This window comes from Protopterus annectens, chromosome 10.part0 (assembly GCF_019279795.1).
Source record: "Protopterus annectens isolate FY-2018-M chromosome 10.part0, PAN1.0, whole genome shotgun sequence".
Classification (NCBI taxonomy): Eukaryota; Metazoa; Chordata; order Ceratodontiformes; family Protopteridae; genus Protopterus; species Protopterus annectens.
Window position 1 is genome coordinate 991,386,458 of NC_056744.1, and position 18,926 is coordinate 991,405,383.

At 40.3% G+C, this 18,926-nt stretch overlaps 1 protein-coding gene across 1 annotated transcript in view; it reads right to left on the reverse strand.

Annotated features, from left to right (window-relative positions):
• Window positions 1-4,330: 4,330 nt before the first annotated feature.
• Window positions 4,331-18,926, reverse strand: part of TMEM125 (transmembrane protein 125) — a 193,958-nt gene continuing 179,362 nt past the window's right edge. Inside the window, exon 2 of the mRNA XM_044085752.1 lies at window positions 4,331-10,454. Within this exon, the coding sequence (XP_043941687.1) occupies window positions 8,820-9,485 (666 nt within the window). The 5' untranslated portion in view covers window positions 9,486-10,454 and the 3' untranslated portion in view covers window positions 4,331-8,819. The remainder of the gene's footprint in view (window positions 10,455-18,926) is intronic.

Sequence of the window (18,926 nt, forward strand, 5' to 3'; positions counted from 1 at the left end):
TATATAGATATATATCTCTATTGCATATTGTTGAAATAATAATCTTCAGGCAAGTTAATCACACAGCAGCAATGAGGGATAGAGGTTAACTTATTTTAACCCCATCCATTAAAGAAAATAAATCTATTCGTTAAATATTATTTTACATATAAGTTAAAATTGATTACAATGACAAAGACTCTGCAGCTCAACATTACTGGTTAACAGTTTTCCTGGTGTACCCTATAATTTTGACAAGCTGAATGGCAGCATTTTTAGTAGTTGAGGCTTTCTTCTTCTAGAAAATTGCCACCCCCCCCCTCCCAAAAAAAAAAAGCTTAGAATTTTCACACATTTTCATCACTACATTTAAGGGGATTTAGTTCCCAATTTCTGCATAATATTAATTCAAATAGAAAAATGCTCATTTATGCACTTTACTTACATTTTATGTCTGGTTCAGTATATGTTCCCCCCACTGGCTTTTGTGTTACTTTAGGATCATCCTTGGTCAAATGAGAGACTTTAGCTAATGTAATTAGGGGATTTTACAGCCTCACTGTACAATGCTCTGCTTTCCTACCTGCTGCTTTCCACGGTGGAATGTTTGCCAACTGTAATTACACTCCACTCCATTGTATTTTGTTTCGGTTATAAATCTGCCCTTTCTGACCACTGAGTTCCATCACTTTCGCCAACCAGTACAGTCATCACTATGTTTCAAACACATTCTCAACTCTAGAAAGATGTAGCAATATTTGAAAAACAGCCTCATAAACAGATTCTCGGGAGCTGAAACCAAAGATGCTAACTACATCTGTGGTTAAGACTGTGACCAATCAAAAGATTATATATAAACAAGACACACTGATGTCACAGCAATTAACAAGACGTGTTAAACTGCACTTACATTCAACATCTAATCAGCTTACTTGCATTTGAAAATTAATTACATGCTTCCTAAAAATATTTAAATTACACTGTTGACTCATCAGAAGATGATTTATGTACAGTTCACTTACTCTTTTCAGAGAATGTTTTGCCGTCTAAAATAGTTCAAGGTCTCGTGCCTAAAGGAATACCTTCTTCCCCCTGACAGGGTAAATACACAGGCTGATTTTGCATAAATAGCCTATTTTATTCAGGTTACGACTCCCATCTATATCTAACTCACATTTCTTAACTAGAGTCTTTGCTGCAAAGGTACTTAGAGAGGATCAAGGCAAGGAAAAGCTGAGTAATTGGGTGTGGACACTCAATTTCAGATTAGAGGCTACTATTCATCTTAGAGACATTCATCTTACACAACTTGAAAGGCTAGAGTGATGTCTACTTGATTTTTCACTTCCGCTTGGTTATAATATTTTTAGCACTGACTCATAAAACACAGTGGGAGCTCACTTGACTTAACATATAGGGCCCAGCTGTTACTTTCTATACACACTGCTTTTATGACATCTTTAAGTCTCTTGGTTGTTGTTGCCAATAAGGAAAGAGTTTTGTTTATACTGACTAATAAAGATGACTAATATTAAAAGATTTGAAAACCTTGCAGGACCACAGTAAATCAACTTTAAAAATAAAGCATTTTTTAATAGACTTTGTAGTATATATGTTTGCACAATATTTGCGTTTTTAGTTGTGGCTGCATATTTTTTATAATTAGTACTATGGTACTGCGTTTATCTTTTTCATTTCATTTTTACACTGTTTTTTGCTCCTATTTAGCACACCACCTTGCTAATCATCAAGCTTTTGACTCATTCACTGCCCTATACTACATATATTAGGTGACTGCAGAGATGGAGAATGCAGAGCCATCACCTATCTAAGGCTAGATGATTTTGTGGATTTAATGGCCTAAACTCTCTGCACATGCCTGTTACTACCCCAAGATTTGGTATGCAATTGTCATGAGTGATGATGGCCTGTCACCCCTCTTCTGCAGGTGATGCAACCCCTCCAGACTGCCCTACCCCCTTTGAAGCCAGCACTCCCACTAGATCACTAGTTTTCCACCAAGGATTCCTCAGCAGCAGCGGCAAACACAGACACATGTCTTGACACCCTCTGCCCAAAGAAGGGTGTGCCATCAAAGCCATCTCACTTCTCTCAGTTTTCCACACTAGACCTAGCAAGCACCTGAACTACTATTCAATCTTGGATCACCTGAGATATAATCTGGGCTTTATCCATCTATGCTGAAAGAGCTGCCTTCATGTTTTTCACAGTGTGCTAACACTAATGAGCTGTGATTTCTTGTCTGTTAATCCACTCTCAGTTCCTGAGGCTGTAATTGCAACTATATTGACTTACAAAACTACAGTGACTTACAAATAAAAAGATATTTGAATGCTATTTTTAAGGGATTGGGAGTGTTATTAAAAACCATGAAAAACAGATGGAATCAGTGCCCAGAAATAAGCCAACGCTCCAACTAATAGACGAGATGAGCTTTTGGCTGAGTTCTATTGGTGTTCTGCCCGTGTCCAGCTCATCTCATTTTTAGTTAGTGCTATTAAAAATGTAATAAAGCAATTTAGTATCTATGATTTAGTTGCACCAGGGTATAATCTAAATGAACAAATAAAATTCCCATATATGATTTCTGTGAGCTGTATTTCTGTTGCCCAACTTTCTGTGCTACAGCACTCACTCTGAGGTTTATTATGAATGAAGTAAACCTGCTATTATGCCATTCAGCAGTTTAAATTAGTCCTAGCATGCCCCCCCCCCATGTGGACAACAACATTCAGGTGGACCAATCCAGTACCCCTTCCCAGCACATATACTTTTAGAAAAGCTCTTAAGACACTAGCCCTTAGTTTCTGGTTGTAATGCTACTGACACAGATTTATGAGTGGATCTGAGAAACAGAGGGCCAAATGACCATCTGGGTGGGGGAGGAAGTGAGGACCCAACGATAGCTCTGTTTTTATGGACCCTGAGTAGAATTTGTCCAAAGCATTTTCTGGCATCATTGTGGTTATCTTTTTACATTTAGTGTTACAAAGTAGAAAAAAAATCGCCTCTTGTTATGTGACAATTTAGAATGAATTTACATAATAATTTCTGCCCTCCCTCCAATCCACTATCAGTCCTTTTATAGAGACAACAGCAACAGCCACTTCCCTCTTGGCTGCCATGCATGTCTAGATTGCTTATGTCTGGCAACCAGTGGTGGGTCTACTAAAATGATGGTTTGGAAGTAAACACAAGAGGAAGTGGAGGTAACATGAATTGCACTGAGTAGACTGAAATCAAAATTAGGCTGAATTAAAAAAAATAGAAATGCCTTTGATGTACTTTTTCATAATGTTACTTGTTGGACTTGTCGGACTGTGTCTCGTGTAGGGTCATCTCAATTACTACTCACCCAGATTTTCTTAATTGTTATGACTTTAGAGGACAGCAAAGCAAAATCCACACAACCCTGTCACCTCTAATGCATTGAGGTCATCCTAGCTAGGTTTCATATTGCCTGCCAGCTACAAGAAGTTAGGTACTCAGACCCATTCCATCTGCTTTTAAAAAATGCATAGAATATCAGCCATTCAGTCTAAACCTTGGGCAGAAAAGACTGTCTTGTTACCCTAGACATCAGCATCACACACAAACAGAAATCTTATCCCTGCCTTAGGAAGACAGACTACTTATATTTTCAGATCCCACAATGGACTCCTACATTACAATTAGTGTTGCAAAGAGCTAGGCCTGTAAATAAAGTATTAGGTACCATTCCTACTTGCATAGTTATAGAAACTATGCCATACATCAGCATTATAGCCAAAGTATCATTAATTTCTCAGATTTGTTATCTCCATGTTGTATTCGGTCTCTAGAGGCCTGACTTAGGATATGACATAAAAATTAATTACCTTGAATGCAAATTGTTATATACAAATGATGCTCCATTCTCATAGCCAACAGCAAAAAGAACATTCTAAATCTGGCTAAACTGAATCCCACTTGCATAATGCATACATATGAAAACCAGTGAGCTCTTGAAGTAGTTATTGTTGTGAAAAATGCACATTTCTGTTTAATAGCACTTTTCTGAGTGTATCATATTTATTTTGTGCCATTAAACAAAAGTTGTTCTCCATCTGCTAATGTTTTCTTATGATACCTTCAATGGAAAACGCACACTGTAATCGTTATGATGATATCTCTGGGAAACAAAAAGCTACTGTTTTGGCTTTTAGACTATTTATACAGTTTGTATAAAGTGCAAACTCTTCCAAGTTAATTAAATAATCTTAGGTAGGTCATCTTTTTAATACTACACACCCCACTCCCAAGATTATGCACCACAGATCGAGGTATACAAAAACTGAAAGGCTGTGCTGAATTCAAGTTTTCTAACAGAACTACTACAGTTTATTGAGCCATTATCATTGAAACCCCAGCAGCTGTAATTATAAGCACATTATTTAACATTCCCAATACACATGTACCCTGAATGGGTACTTAAAAGCTGATGCATTTTGCTGAATGTTTGTCTGTATCCTGAGTACATGCAGTATGTATAAATAGTATAACTTATGTTACCACATAGTAGAACAGACTATTGTCAGATATCTTTGATGTTCTTCAAATGTCAGAAAAATACAGGGTTTGTCTCAACTTCAGTTTTTTAGTCCTCTGTATTAGGTATCATCAGGCTCTTGTTCTAGTTTGTCAGACCATCACCCGAGAGATCAATGAATGACATCAGATCATACATCTGTTATCTAGCTGTTAGGTATTACAACAAAGGATCAATTCCTGAAGTTGCAAAACGTCTTACAGAGACTCGCAGGTTAAATAAGTGCAAAATCCCACTCTCAAATCTTACCAGAGATGGTGTCTTTATGGGCTTCATAGGTACCTGGGAGCAGTTTGTACCTCTGAGAGTACGAGGAACATTGAAAAATCAAAACTTTCTTATTGAGTTAAATCATTTTGAACCTTTCATAAATATTTTAACTGTATTTCATTCAATAACCATATTAGTGCAAAATTGTCAGATTAAAAAAAGTGCCATTAATTATGAAAAGTGGTGAATTTCTTATAATTTTTTGAAAAAATTCTGAGTATCCTTCCCTCTGGTCATTTTGGTTTGGGTGAGGGCTCAATAAAAATAGTCATAATACATAAAAACAGTTGAGGTGACAGCCATCCTTGTATTGTACAGCAGTTTGCTAGTATACATTACATAATGGATACCCCGTGCCTGTGAGGTTCATAATCTTGTCTTTACAACATTAGTAAGCAGTCTATCTTCTTGAATCAGAAAACCTTTCATCCAAGCTGATCCTGCTCAACTGTTCAAAAGACTTACAACTTTGCACATGCTAGAGCAAAGTCAAATGGGCCAGCTTAGAAAATGGAACACCACAATCCTATTTTGAATTATGTTGTTGTTTGCAAGGTAGTACAGTATATAATGAGCGTCAACACTTCCTACTGTCTGACATAATCAAACCAGTGTCACAGTTACCTGGAGAAAAGGCAAACACTATTTTTGCACACAAAAGCAATTGTCTTTTCTTTGTTCTTTGGCAAACTCAGAAAAACTTGGAGAAAAGGGCTGTTTCTGTAAACAGAACACAGCACAGCTCCCATGTTTAACATTAACTGAAACCTCTGTGCATCGATGGGTTAAGATGCTTGTGTCTAAGACATTAAAATGGTATTGGGTCTGCTATTCACCAGTTTAATCACACAGAAAGGGGGCAGTATCATAATACAAATGGAAGACCGTTAACTGGAACCACAATGTGTAGAGAAGGAATTACTTCACTTTTTAAGTTCATATTTGGAAGGATTATTATCTAGTAACTCTAAATGAGGTAGAGGGGAACAGTCCGATTACAAAAGCACCAAATGATTTGTACAGAACACATTTTTCTACAGTAAAAGGACAGGCTGTGATATTATACAAACATAAGAGAATGCTGATGTTTTCAGTGACTAGTTTACCTCCTCCCCTGTAACACACCAGTATATACCAGATTATTGCAGAGCAGATACTCACTCTGTAGTGTCTACAAAATCTGGTTCTTTCATAAACAATGAGGAAGTCCAGACACATATGTTACTACAGTTTGCAAAATGCTGCGGCACACAGCAGCACACTATCTGTTCAAGGATGTGGCTTAGTCCATCAACAGCTGCCTTGGCAAAACTCTTTGTGTCAAGACAGATACACAGAAAAGGCTTCCAGTGAAGTTCTTGTTATACTTCCAGGTAATATGATCACCTTAGAAGTCATCAAGGTTAAGTTTTAAACGTATTCACCAACAGTCATTTGCAATGCATTGGTACTGATTAAACAGGCTTCAACAAAGCTGTCTGCAGTAGACTAAAACAATACCATTTAGGAAACAACTTGGCTGACAGAGGTTTGCTGACCAAAAAAGGAGGAAAGGGATTAGTGCAACACCAATCCTAGCCTTGAGTTTAAGATGGACAGCTATCCCTCAATTTTGTAAGATTATAATCATCATGCAGATGATAAAGGCTTACAGAAGTCTTTGAATAAATTCATTACAGTAATCATTCTGTTTGAAATTGAATATTTGGTTCCAATATCATTTAGCAATGTCACTTCACATCTTTGAAACTCACAATCTTTGTGAGTGCTATCTTTGCCCACAGAGTATTTATGGTGACTTCATTATCCTACAGCTATTTCAAATACTTGTAAAACTCATCTTCAGTTTTGTCAGCAGGCTGTAACCTAAAGCTGCACTTTGTTTTCCATCTCAGGTTCACAATGTCACTTTTCTTGTTAACCGTAGTTATGGTACTTCTGATATTTTTACACTAAGAAACAAACTATGATATGAAATCTGGTTTTCATGTAATAGATATTGCTTACTTTGCAGACAATGCTTTGTTCTTTGACTGCAATAAGACTAGCGTATTATTTACTATGCTGCTTTTACTGGGATAATGCACATCCTTTGTTACAGGAAGGTGAGAAGGGATCTTTGACCCCCCACGTTTAATGTTTGCCAGTATATATAACTGTAGGTTATAGCATAAAGCTGGCCCTGGTCCTATTGTACTCAGACTGCATATGGCACTTGCTCTATGTTTGCAGGAGATGTATATGTATATCGCTCTACATTTTATAAATGCCTGAAAACTGGGAACACATTACTTGGAGTCAAGTTGAGATATACTGAGTTATTCATTTCAGTCGGGAAGACGCTTGCTTAGTAAAACATTCTTGCAATAGTGCAAAAACTGCTGCTGCTGCCACACTCTTCTAAGGTTAACTCCATGTTTTTGCTTCCATTCCCTTAATACAGGTGGAGGTGTTAGAATTCAGTGCTATATGTCCCTTTTGTGCCCTTTAATTTATACAAATAACTCGAGGATCAAATGGCAGACTGCTTACTGGTACTATCGGTATGATGAATGCGTTGTTTCTACACTGAACACCTAGAGGAGCTATTATTTGGAAGGTGGGGTAACAACAAGGAGTGGGTGACACAAATATCTGATGAAAATAAATAATGTGAATTCTTAGTTTTCTGTGCCTTTTGTACTTTGAACACTGGGATGGTGGGGGCACAGAGAACAGTGTACGCTTAGTGGCGTACCCTTTACAACATTAAAGAACTGCTGAAAAAGAGCCTTGGACAAAAATGCTGCTTAGCATGATGGAACCCCCCCCCCCCCACACACACACACACACAATATATATAGTGAGAAGCTGCAGTGATTGTAAGCACAGTCTTCTATGAGTTAAACATAAATTTCTTACTCATTAGTTCTTCACTGCAAAGACAATTTGTATCTTGCATTGTCTCGTACAGCCATCCTTCTTCTGCCTTACCACATACTCAAAAGAAAAATATGTTTACTGGCTGCAGGAGTATAGAGCCAGGTCTGATTTTTTCATCAAAAATTGCATCTCCCTTTACCTGCATTTCACTATGCAAATGGAATACTTGTAGTTAGAACATAACATTTTGCTCCATTTATAGTGGATGGCATATTAAGCAACTCTGCAGCCCTTTTTTACAATATCTACCTTGCCCCTTCTACATTCTTTCAGTCTTTATAGCAGCAGTCATGTTTCTAGGTCTGGGAGTTCATTGCCCTGGATATCAAAGCTTTTTCTAAACCTTTTAGTGTTAAAATAAAGCAGTTCTCTTCTAATGAATCTATGTTCTTTTCATAAACATGTCATTTCTGTCAGAATTTGGATCTGTAAAACTGACCTGTGTGTGTGTGTGTGTGTGTGTGTGTGTGTGTGTGTGCCGGGGACACAGAACGGAAGATAACTTCAGAATCTTATATAGAAACATTCTTTAGTTGATGAGGTTGATGTGGTGCTTCTGGTACAGCAACCCCACCACTATAATTTAGCTCAGTAGTAGTGCTAGACTAAAGAGTTAGACAAGGATACAGTTACAAGTAACATACTTGTCAATTTTAGAGCCCACACCAACAGTCTGACTCCTTTTACTTTTTCCAAAACCAAAGCTAGTACCTCAATGGATATATTTCTTTTGACTGTGGAGGTCGCAGTCCTGCAGTTTAGATTATTTTTTTAGGATCTAGCATGTTGTAGAGCAATGGAAGGGGTTGATCTGGCAAACACAGAATTATAAACTCATGTATGAGTGATGCATATTGTAAATTAATAAAAGTGACACAAAAAGCAGTCTAACAATTGATGAAACTTAAGTTTCATTCTGCACAAAACAAATGTCATAATAGTAGCAGAGTCCACTTTAGCCATGGTTTATAAGGTCACATCTATTACACCTTGTGCAGTATAATGGCAGGTGCGAACAAGAATGCACCATAAACTAGCTAAAGCAAGATGGCTGTGTAGATCAGATTAAGTTGGCCATACTGGAAGTGGTTGGCCTTTGGTTCCCTGCTAATCTTCCTGAAATAGTAAACACTCCTGTATGATCCCTCCTGATAGTCCTGGGGCCTGGAATGTGACAACTGTACAAACCAAACATAAAATACAGGAAAACAGATATTAACATCAGGGTGCCGACCACTGCTAGTACTATACCCGTTATCAGCATATGATTACTAGTCTTGGCAGGATATGGTGCTATTTGGGGCTCATAAAGACTCAGTAAGACAGCACCAGAAGTCACAAGAATGACAGAAGTGATAAGGATGATGATAGTGTCGGAGAATCCACCACTTTTCAGCATGTCTATCTGCTCACGGCTCCTGATACAGTTCATGTCCTGGATGGCAGAGGTCATTAGCTGTTTCATAAGGATGATTAAAGCCATGAGGCAAAGCACGGTTCCAATTCCCAGTCGCCATTCGCCATAGCGACTGCTGGTGGTAGACAGTAGCACAACTCCCCCTATACCACAAGCCAGGATTAAAGTTACAGAAAAACAGAAGCAAACAATGGACTTCTTTGGGTGTCGGAACCACCAAAGATCCAAATGTTCATCCAGAATATTTCTTTGCATTTCCAATGGATCAGGGGGTGTCCTTGGGGGAGACATATCTTCTAACTCCGCCATTTTAACAAAAATCTAAACAACAAAATTAAAAAATATATCCCACTTATAAACAGAAAGATAATGAGCTATACAAAAACATAGATCCAATGAGAGTGTGCTATGGCGTCAATAAAAACAAAGTCTGGTAGCTGGTGTTCCTTAAATTAGGCAAATTTTGTATCAGAATGTCCAAAGGTGTTAGATTCCAAAGATCTCCCAGGAATAAGCCAAAAAATATCAATTCTTTAGAAGGTAGCTGAAAATCCATTTCATCTTTAAAGTTCTGGTTACCTTTTCAGAGTTACCATGGCAAAGGTTATAGTGCATGTCTTTCGATGAAAACAAATATTTTCCAGGTAAAACAACAGGAGTCATCAAAGTTTTAGGAAGAAAAGTGAAAAAAGTTAAACTGAATCTGTTCTCTACTACAGGAGGTTTCCAGGAAATGACAGTTCTCGACATGAACGTAGCAGCTATTATAAGGGGCAAATTTCTATCTTAAGAAGCATCTGTCATCTTGTAAGGCTTCATTTAGATTCAAAAGTCTTTACTGTGGCAGCAAATGATCATCTTATCAACAGCAGCAACTTTCTCTTTTGCTTTTTTCTTCTTTTTTTAGTAGTCTTTCTTTTCTGTGACCCAAACAAAGGCACATATACCAGCACTTACATACACACACACACTCTCTCCTTCTTTCTCACACACACTCACATGCACACAAACATTAGTGTGATGCACTGAAGCGCACAGCTTTACTACAAAGCTCAAGCAAAGCTTTAAAGAATCAGTCGCCTGTTTCTCGTGCACTTGATGAAATAAGCATATTCATCATTTCTTCTGCTGGACACTTAGAGATGCCTTAGAGTCTCGCTCTTCCTGTCACAAACTGGTCATTCTCTCATCTGTGGAGAACAAGGGGAACTTAAAGAACAATGAAGCAAACAGATCAGTCCCAGAGTTTTCAGTGAAATTACTTCTTCAGATCCGCTCCTGTAAAAGAAACATAAGAAATAAGCTACGCTTGAAAGGATGCAAATTACTCGACTAATTATTCATCTTTTGTTGAGAATTGCTTTCATCATTCAAATTCACAAACTACAGTATCCTGTTAGAAAATGTACATTTTATGTTAGATAGCTGGCATCTATACATATAACAGCAGATAATTTTATTTGTATTCGTAACTTCAGTTCACACTTTCAGTCAAGGCAAGTCACAGCAAAAGGAAAAAAAAATAAACAACTTGGGGGCATACCTCTTACAGAAGACAGAATTGTACAGTCAGATTCCTGCAACTAAATGAACTAGATCTCATAGTCATAAAAGGTTAAAGGTATTGTGTAATTCATCACCTCATGATAACAGTCTATGAAAATTATGCAGTCTTTGCCTTCTGGTCAGTCATTTGAAACCTTGTTGGCTGAGATTCTATTTTTGGAGCCTCGGTGATGTTAAATCATTTGTGTTGACTGTGAAAAAGTTCTTCAAAGAAAAAATTCTGTGACTCCTTGTCTTGAAAATCACACACACTGATGTGATCATAGAAGTGAAAGGATAAAGTACAGTTTTGTACCTACCATAAATGTAGATGTCCGATAGGTATGCATCTGCAGTCATAACATATGGGTTGTCCTGCCTCAGGATTCCAAAGTCTGGGTCTGGCCTCGGCTGATGTCGCACTTCACCCGACGTCAGAGCTTCTGGGGTATAAAGGCATCAGCCGACGCCATTTTCCTCAGTGTTTCTTGCCCCAGATGCCAGGTGCCCTCTAGGAAGGCTAAATTTGGATAAATGTAGAAATTCCAAACAGTAGTAAGTAAAATATATATATATACATATATACATACAAACAAATACACCATAATAGATTCCCCCAGCTAGCTAAAAGAGGGGTAAGCACCCTAGGAATACCACAGAGGGGAAGGAGGGTGGGTAATCCTGACTGCAGATGCATACCTATCGGACATCTACATTTATGGTAGGTACAAAACTGTACTATGTCCTTCAAGGATGCATCTGCAGTCATAACATATGGGTAGAATACCATAGCCAAACTGGGGGAGGAGGTACTAAGATAATGATGGTGTAGTTAAGATCCCCTGTAGAACTGCAGTTGCAAAATCTGCTCGGGATCTGGAGTATAAAGGAAGATTGTAATGCTTGGCAAATGTATGCACGGAGCTCCAAGTAGCAGCTTCTAAAATGTCTTTGGTAGCCACTCCTCGTAGGAAAGCTGTAGTGGTGGCTGTGGCTCTTGTGGAGTGAGGCCTGATATTTTCAGGAGTTGTCTTTCCATGAAAAGAGTAGCAGAATCGAATGCAATTTCCTATCCATTTTGAAATTGTCTGTTTGGAAATTGCTTTTCCTTGCACTCCTGTTGCATATGCTACCAGAAGCTGGTCAGTTTTTCTGCTGGTTTTAGTTCTGTCCAGATAGTAGCATAGTTGGCTGTGTACATCCAAGGTGTGCAATAGTTTTCCCCCCCTGTTCTGTGGGTTAGGGAAGAACGTAGGCAAATGAATAGCTTGGTTCAAGGATACCCTGGATACCACCTTTGGCATGAAAGTAGGATTGGTTCTCAGAGACACTCTATCCTGGTGAAAGATAAGGAAAGGCTGCACTGCCATTAATGCCTGTAACTCGGATACCCTTCTTGCTGAAGTGATTGCTAGAAGGAAAGCAGTTTTCCAAGATAAGAACTGTAAGTCTGCTGATGCTGCTGGTTTAAAAGGAGGAAGTGTTAATTTTTCCAGCACAAATTTTAGATCCCATGCAGGCAGAGGTGGTTTCCTCAGAGGTTTTACATTTTTGATCCCTCTTAAAAATTGTCTGAGGAGAGGGTGAGAGAAGATAGGAGGATCCATGTTGTACTCTGCTGAAATTGCTGAAGCATGAATCTTAATGGAAGAGTAGGACAGGCCATTGTGGAACAGTTCTGCTAAGTATTCTAGGATGTGTGCTAGGTTTGCCAGTGTGACATTTGTACCCTTTGATGCACTCCAAATGAGGAATCTCTTCCATTTAGCTGAGTATGTTTTTCTTGTGGAGGGTCTGCGAGCCTCCAGGATAATGTCCTTGACCCTCTGAGATAAACAGTTTGGTTTTGTTTTATGCAATTTTCCAGGCGGTTAGCTGCAGCATTTTCAAGTTTGGATGCAGGGTCTTGTAGTTGTTCTGCGTTAGAAGTAAAGGCCATAGAGGTAGAGGCCATGAGTTCATCCGAGACATGCTTCTCAGTAGCGGATACCAATGCTGCCTTGGCCAGTCTGGAGCTATCAGAATCACCTTTGGCTGTTCCTCCCTGATCTTCAGTAGAACTTTGTACATCAATGGGAGAGGTGGAAAGGCATAAACTGTCAGGGCCTTCCAGCTGAAAGAAAGGGAGTCCACCCTCCAGGCTTGTGGGTGGTATTCTCTTGAGCAGAATTTCTTCAGTTGGTGGTTGAGTGGGCAGGCGAACAGGTCTATCTCTGGCATTCCCTATTTCTTTGTTATGTTTTTGAAGATGTCTGGATGCAGCATCCATTCGTGAGCATCCGTGGTAGTTCTGCTTAAGCTGTCTGCTAGTGAATTCTCTTTTCCTGGTACGAATTTGGCCTGCAGTTGAATGTTGAGATTCAGGCCTAGGTTCCACAGGTCCATTGCCATCCGGCATAGAGGGTAAGAATGCGTGCCTCCTTGTTTGTTGATGTACCACATGACTGTGGTATTGTCTGTCCTTATCAGCAGATGTCCTTGCTGGAGGAATGATTTGAATGCCTCGATTGCATGCTTCACTGCCAGCATCTCCTTTAGATTTATGTGTAGATTCAGCTGGTCTTGAGACCATAGGCCTTGGATACACTTGTCTTCCATGTGTGCCCCCAGCCTAGGTCTGAGGCGTCCGTGGTGATGGTCTGCCTTGGTTGTGGTTTGTGGAAAGGCAACCCTCTGTTGGTCTGGCAGGCCTGAGCCCACCACAGGAATTCTTTTTTCAGGCATGGAATGATTGGTATCATGGTTTCTAGACTGTGCCTGTGTTGAGACCATACATTCCTTAGGTACCATTGTAATTTTCTCATATGCAGCCTGGCATGTGGGATCAAGATTATGCAAGATGCCATGTAACCCAGAGCCTGCAGGACTTTCCTTGCAGTAAGCTGAGTCTGTTTTGTCAAAGCCATGAAGTAGACTGAGAGTTGCTTTTGTTTTTCTTCTGTGAGAAAAGCCATCTGAGTTATTGTGTCCAGTTCTGCACCCAAAAATGTTATCCTTTGGGATGGCACTAGTCTTGACTTCTGGATGTTGACTGTGTATCCCAAGGTTTGTAACAGTTGTATGACATAGGCCAAATCCTTTATTATTTTTGTCTTGTTGTCCGCTTGTATTAGGCAGTCGTCCAGGTATGGGTAGATCTGAATTCCCTGAAGCCTGCAATGTGCAATTACTGATGCCAGGCATTTCGTGAATACTCTGGGTGCAGTAGATAAACCGAAGGGCAATGCTGAGAATTGATAATGCTCTGATCCTGCAAGAAATCTGAGGTGTCTTCTGCAATCTGGTCGTATAGGGACGTGCAGGTATGCCTCCTTGAGATCTAGAGTCACCAGCCAAGACTCCTTGCCCAACATGGGAAGAAGTTGCTGTAGGGTCAGCATCTTGAATTTTGGTACAATGAGATATGTGTTTAGTGCGGACAAGTTGAGAATAGGCCTCCATTGAGTTTCTTTTCTTGGTACAAGGAATAGTCTGGAGTAAAATCCTTGGCCTTGTTCCATAGATGTTACCCTTTCTATTGCTCTCATCCTTAGTAAGTTGATAATTTGTTTTAGAGCCTCTGGCTTCTGGCTTGGTGGAAGGTTTGGCATTCCTCTCTTTTTTGGTAAAGTGTGGAAGTGAAATCTGTAGCCTTTGTCTATTGTTTGCAATGTCCATTTGTCTCCTGTAATGCAATGCCAGTTTTTTCAAAAATAAAGCTAACTTTCCACCCAAGGGTGCTTCCAGTTGCTCCCTGGTAGTCAGAATCAGAGCCAAGTCATTGTGTCTGTCCTGTGGAAGTGGTTGTAGTCGCAGCTGTGGTGGTACTTCTCTGGTTGGCAGGTTGCCACTGATGACCCCTGTAGGCACCCCTTGATTGACCTCTGCCTCTTGGGCGTCTATTTCTGCCTCTCTGTGCTCTGGAGGTGTCTGGAAAGGACCAATTCTTTGAAAGCCAGTTTCTGCTGAACCTCGGAGGTTGGACCTGCAGAAAATCCTTGACTGTTTGCACAGATTTAGCTTTTTCTTCCACTTTCTTTAGAATCTCCTGTGCAGGGGAGCCAAATAAACTTTGTTTCTCCATAGGGGCATCTAGGAGTTTAGACTTGACATGGTCTGGCAAGGATTGCTCTTTTAGCCAGGCATGCCTTCGAATCACTGCTCCAGTCATAGCTGATCTAAATGAAGCCTCCAGTGCATCATAGCCACATTTTAAGAAATGGTTACTGACCTGCTGAGAGTTGTGTACCAAATCCTGAAGGGACTTACGGTCTAAAGGTTCAGGAGAGGAAAGCTTTTTATTCAGCTGATCTAACAAAAATTCCTGGTACTGTATCATGTGGAATTGACAGTTTAAAGCCCTGGCAGAAAGAATAGCAGATGTATAAACCTTTCTACCCCATCTCTCTAATGCTCTTGACTCTCTTTCAGAGGGTAGGGTTTTTTTGGCAGTGGCAGCTGCAACACCCTTTGGGCCCTGAGAAATAGTTTCTGGGTCTGCAGCATGGGCCTTATACAAGTGGAACTGAGAATCCGGGACCCTGTAATATCTGTCAGGTTTGGCAGGGGCCGGGGGAAGAGAATCAGGGGCAGAACTGACATCATTGTATGCATCATCAACAACTGATAGTACAGGTGGTATGGCTAAAGGCCTATGCTGTGGCAAGTGTAAAAAAGTCCTTAGCCTTTTCCTAGAATCAGAAAAATCCTGACCGTGCCATTGAAAATGTTCCCTCATTGAGTGTAAAGTCTCCCCAAAGGAAAATTCTTCTGGGGGGAGGCAGAAGGAATTGAGTCTTCTGCATCCGAATCCTCATAAGGTGAGTATGGTCCTTCCTGATGGTCTGATAAATCTGATCCATCCGAGGAATAATCAGAGGAGAGAGGTTCAGGGGGTTCAGTCCTAGGCCTTTTGTCAGGAGGAGGTTGTGAGGCCCTGTCTGGATGAGGTTGGGATCCCCTAATCAGAGATATAAGGTCCTCAGCAAGGCTGAGAATCTGAGAACTTGAGGAAGGTCTCTGAGAGGAAGATTTTGTTGGTAAGGCCTTGGAAATTTTAGCTGCTTTAGCCCTGGAGAAGGCCTTAATAGACATAGAAGCAGGGGGTCTAGCTGCCCCACGTGCAGGAGTAGAAATGTCCAACGGAATGGTGTCAGACAATTCTTGTGCGCCTGCTTCTTCGGTAGGAATTTCTGTAGCCGATTAAGCCGGGGCCTCTCTGGCCTCGGTTGTCGGAGGCATGTTTTCGGCAGAAGGAAGAACCGAGGACTCAGTTTTAGCCGAAACCGAGACACTCGCGGTAGGCCTAACCGTGGTTTCAGCCGAAACCGTGGGCCGTGAGTGTCGGTCCTTTTCCTTGCGTTTTTTGGCTAAATGTGTAGTCGGAGTCTCCGACGGCATTTTATATGCAAAAGCGGATCCAAAAAACTCTTCTGCAAACTCCGACCGACGTCTAAGTGTCTGTCGGTTGAAGGAAGCACAGGCTAAACAAGCTGATACGTCGTGGTCTGGGCCTAAGCAAGGAAGGCAGTAAGAGTGGAAATCCTTATGAGGTATTTGTTTCCCACAAGTTAAACAATTATTTACTTTGTCTGACATCAGCTGAGGCAAGAAGGAGTCCCCAACGGGGTACTTAGCTTTTTTAGAAGTCTTCGGTAGCTGAAATCTCTGGATCTGACCGACCGGCACTTGCGAACAGCTTCTGCTTCGGGCACCGCGCGGCAAGAAAGACTGAAGAAAATGGCATCGGCTGATGCCTTTATACCCCAGAAGCTCTGACGTCGGGTGAAGTGCGACATCAGCCGAGGCCAGATCCAGACTTTGGAATCCGGCCGACCGAAGGGCTGCCTGAGGCAGGACAACCCATATGTTATGACTGCAGATGCATCCTTGAAGGACATCAACTTAATTTTCCATAACCTGTCCCAACCTTTACACTTTTATACCTATATGGCTTTCATTTGCATAAACCTCTGCATAGCCTCTCTTCATTCATTACACCTACTTCTGTTTAATACCCTGGGACACCATGAGACAGGAACACTACTTGCTGCACCACTGTATCTTTGATTGGTTGCTTTCTCATACATCCTGCCCCAGACCTCCAATGATAGTCACTTATTGTGTACAGTGCTGTACCTATCAGCTAAATGCTTTACACAAATGTGCACTAGTCCTGTAAAGTAAGATGTAAGATTATTCATCTTGATCATGAAATCAAGGTCAGTCAATTTGATTCACAGGCAGGCCCTGTCCTGCAATACTATCTAGCAGTCTACATTTCCTTTGTATACACCTGTAAGGCCTTTGGCTTGGTTTGTGCCTGAAAAGGGTCTAAACCCTCCATCACTGTGGGTGCATGTCCAAGTGTATGTGGTTTGCATGTGATAATAAGCAGACAAAAAAATCATTGGCATATCCCAAACAACAGGAAGTGCATCAACATGCACTTTCCGAATATGAAACGTGAAACTAATACCAGTTCATTTGGACTGATCTGTGTGGAGACATGCGTGAATGGGCATACCTTCATTAAAGGTTGTGCGTCAGGGCTGGCAACTCAGCATGTAAAAATCTACTGACAATCATTAGCAGACCGGAGTTCCACTGTGGCGACCCCTAACCGGGAAAAGCCGAAAGACACAACAACATAATCCTTGGTGATTTATCAGAAAATAAAATAAAAAAAAAAAATTACTAGAAATAGGACAAAAATTTGAGCCCCAAAAAATAATCGAGTGGGCTGCATTATTTAGAGTTTCTTTAGACTTTGTTTATTTAGTCATGTAGTTTTGTTGGCCATGAAGAAGTACACCTCCAGTGCAAACACAATCCTTGGGATTCATTAATAATCGTATAGGCTTTGCTGGAAACCTACATGACATAAGTGTGTTAGCGAGATGAGCAACAGTGCTCATTGATTATGCATGCTCACATTTACATGCACCATTTTGTGTCCAGCAGCAGTGTTGTTGGCCATGAAATGGTGCAGGGAAGCACACGCATACAATGTAAACAAAACAGCTTATCTATAAGCAAACTTACTCTGTGAGCATGCTTGGACAGCTTGTATGAATTAAGCATAAGTTGATTATGGGAATTAAGATTCAAGAGACGTCAAGTTGGGAGAATGTACACATAATACAATATAATAATGCAGACAGAAGCAAGGCAGAAAGGTAAACAGAGAAAATGTACTCAATTTATGCAGTCAAATATGATTATGTCTACAGCACTTCCTTATTGTAATGGGTATGGATCTCTACCATGGATGGTGATGCCTTAAAAATGTTGCCCTCTGACCATGACATAAATACTTTCTTTGCCTATGCCATTCCTGACTGACACAGTTATCTGATGGGCTGATGTTATCAGATTCAAACACCATACCACACACTCTACAGAACCTTGTATTAACTGTGTCTGTCACACAACATTGTCACAAATAAATTAAATTAATGTCTGAAGTAACAAAGGACATACAATGTTAATTTGTAGAATATGACTTTGTCAGAATGATGACATCGAGGTAACTATGTTAAAGTTCACCCAACTGTAAGCAGTTCAATGTCAGAGCTTTTCGGCTTAGAATCTGTTTCTGCTGTTTTGCATAACAACAACAACATTGCCCCACAGTTGAACCACACTCTGTCTGTGTAGATATATTATACAAGTCATTACTGAATGCATGTGATGTAGGAGCACTCACACCACAACATGCACAGAACAAGTCATTATTGAATGCATGTGCTGCACGAGCACTCACACCACGACATTCACAATGCATGTGCCGCAGGAGCACTCACAACACAACATGCACAGAACAAGTCATTACTGAATGCATGTGCCGCAGGAGCACTCACACCATGACATTCACAGAACAACTGTTTACATTTTTTTCTCTGAATTAACGACTGAGAATAAAAACTTAATGTAGTATTGTTTGTATGGCATCAGTGCATTCATATACTGTTCTCCTTTGCTGGAACTGAACAGCAAACCATGCAAGTCCACCGACTAATGACATGTACATGAATCGCATGACCAACAATGGAAATCATAGCACAACTTTAAGACTCCACCTCTGTGAAGTTATTACATCATATGATTGTGTTGCAAACAATTTGTATGAAATAAAAGAGATGGGAGAGACACTTTTCAGAGTGACAAGGCTAGGGAGTTTCTAGCAAGATCCGTTTATCCAGGTTGATTCAGCAGTTAGAAGGG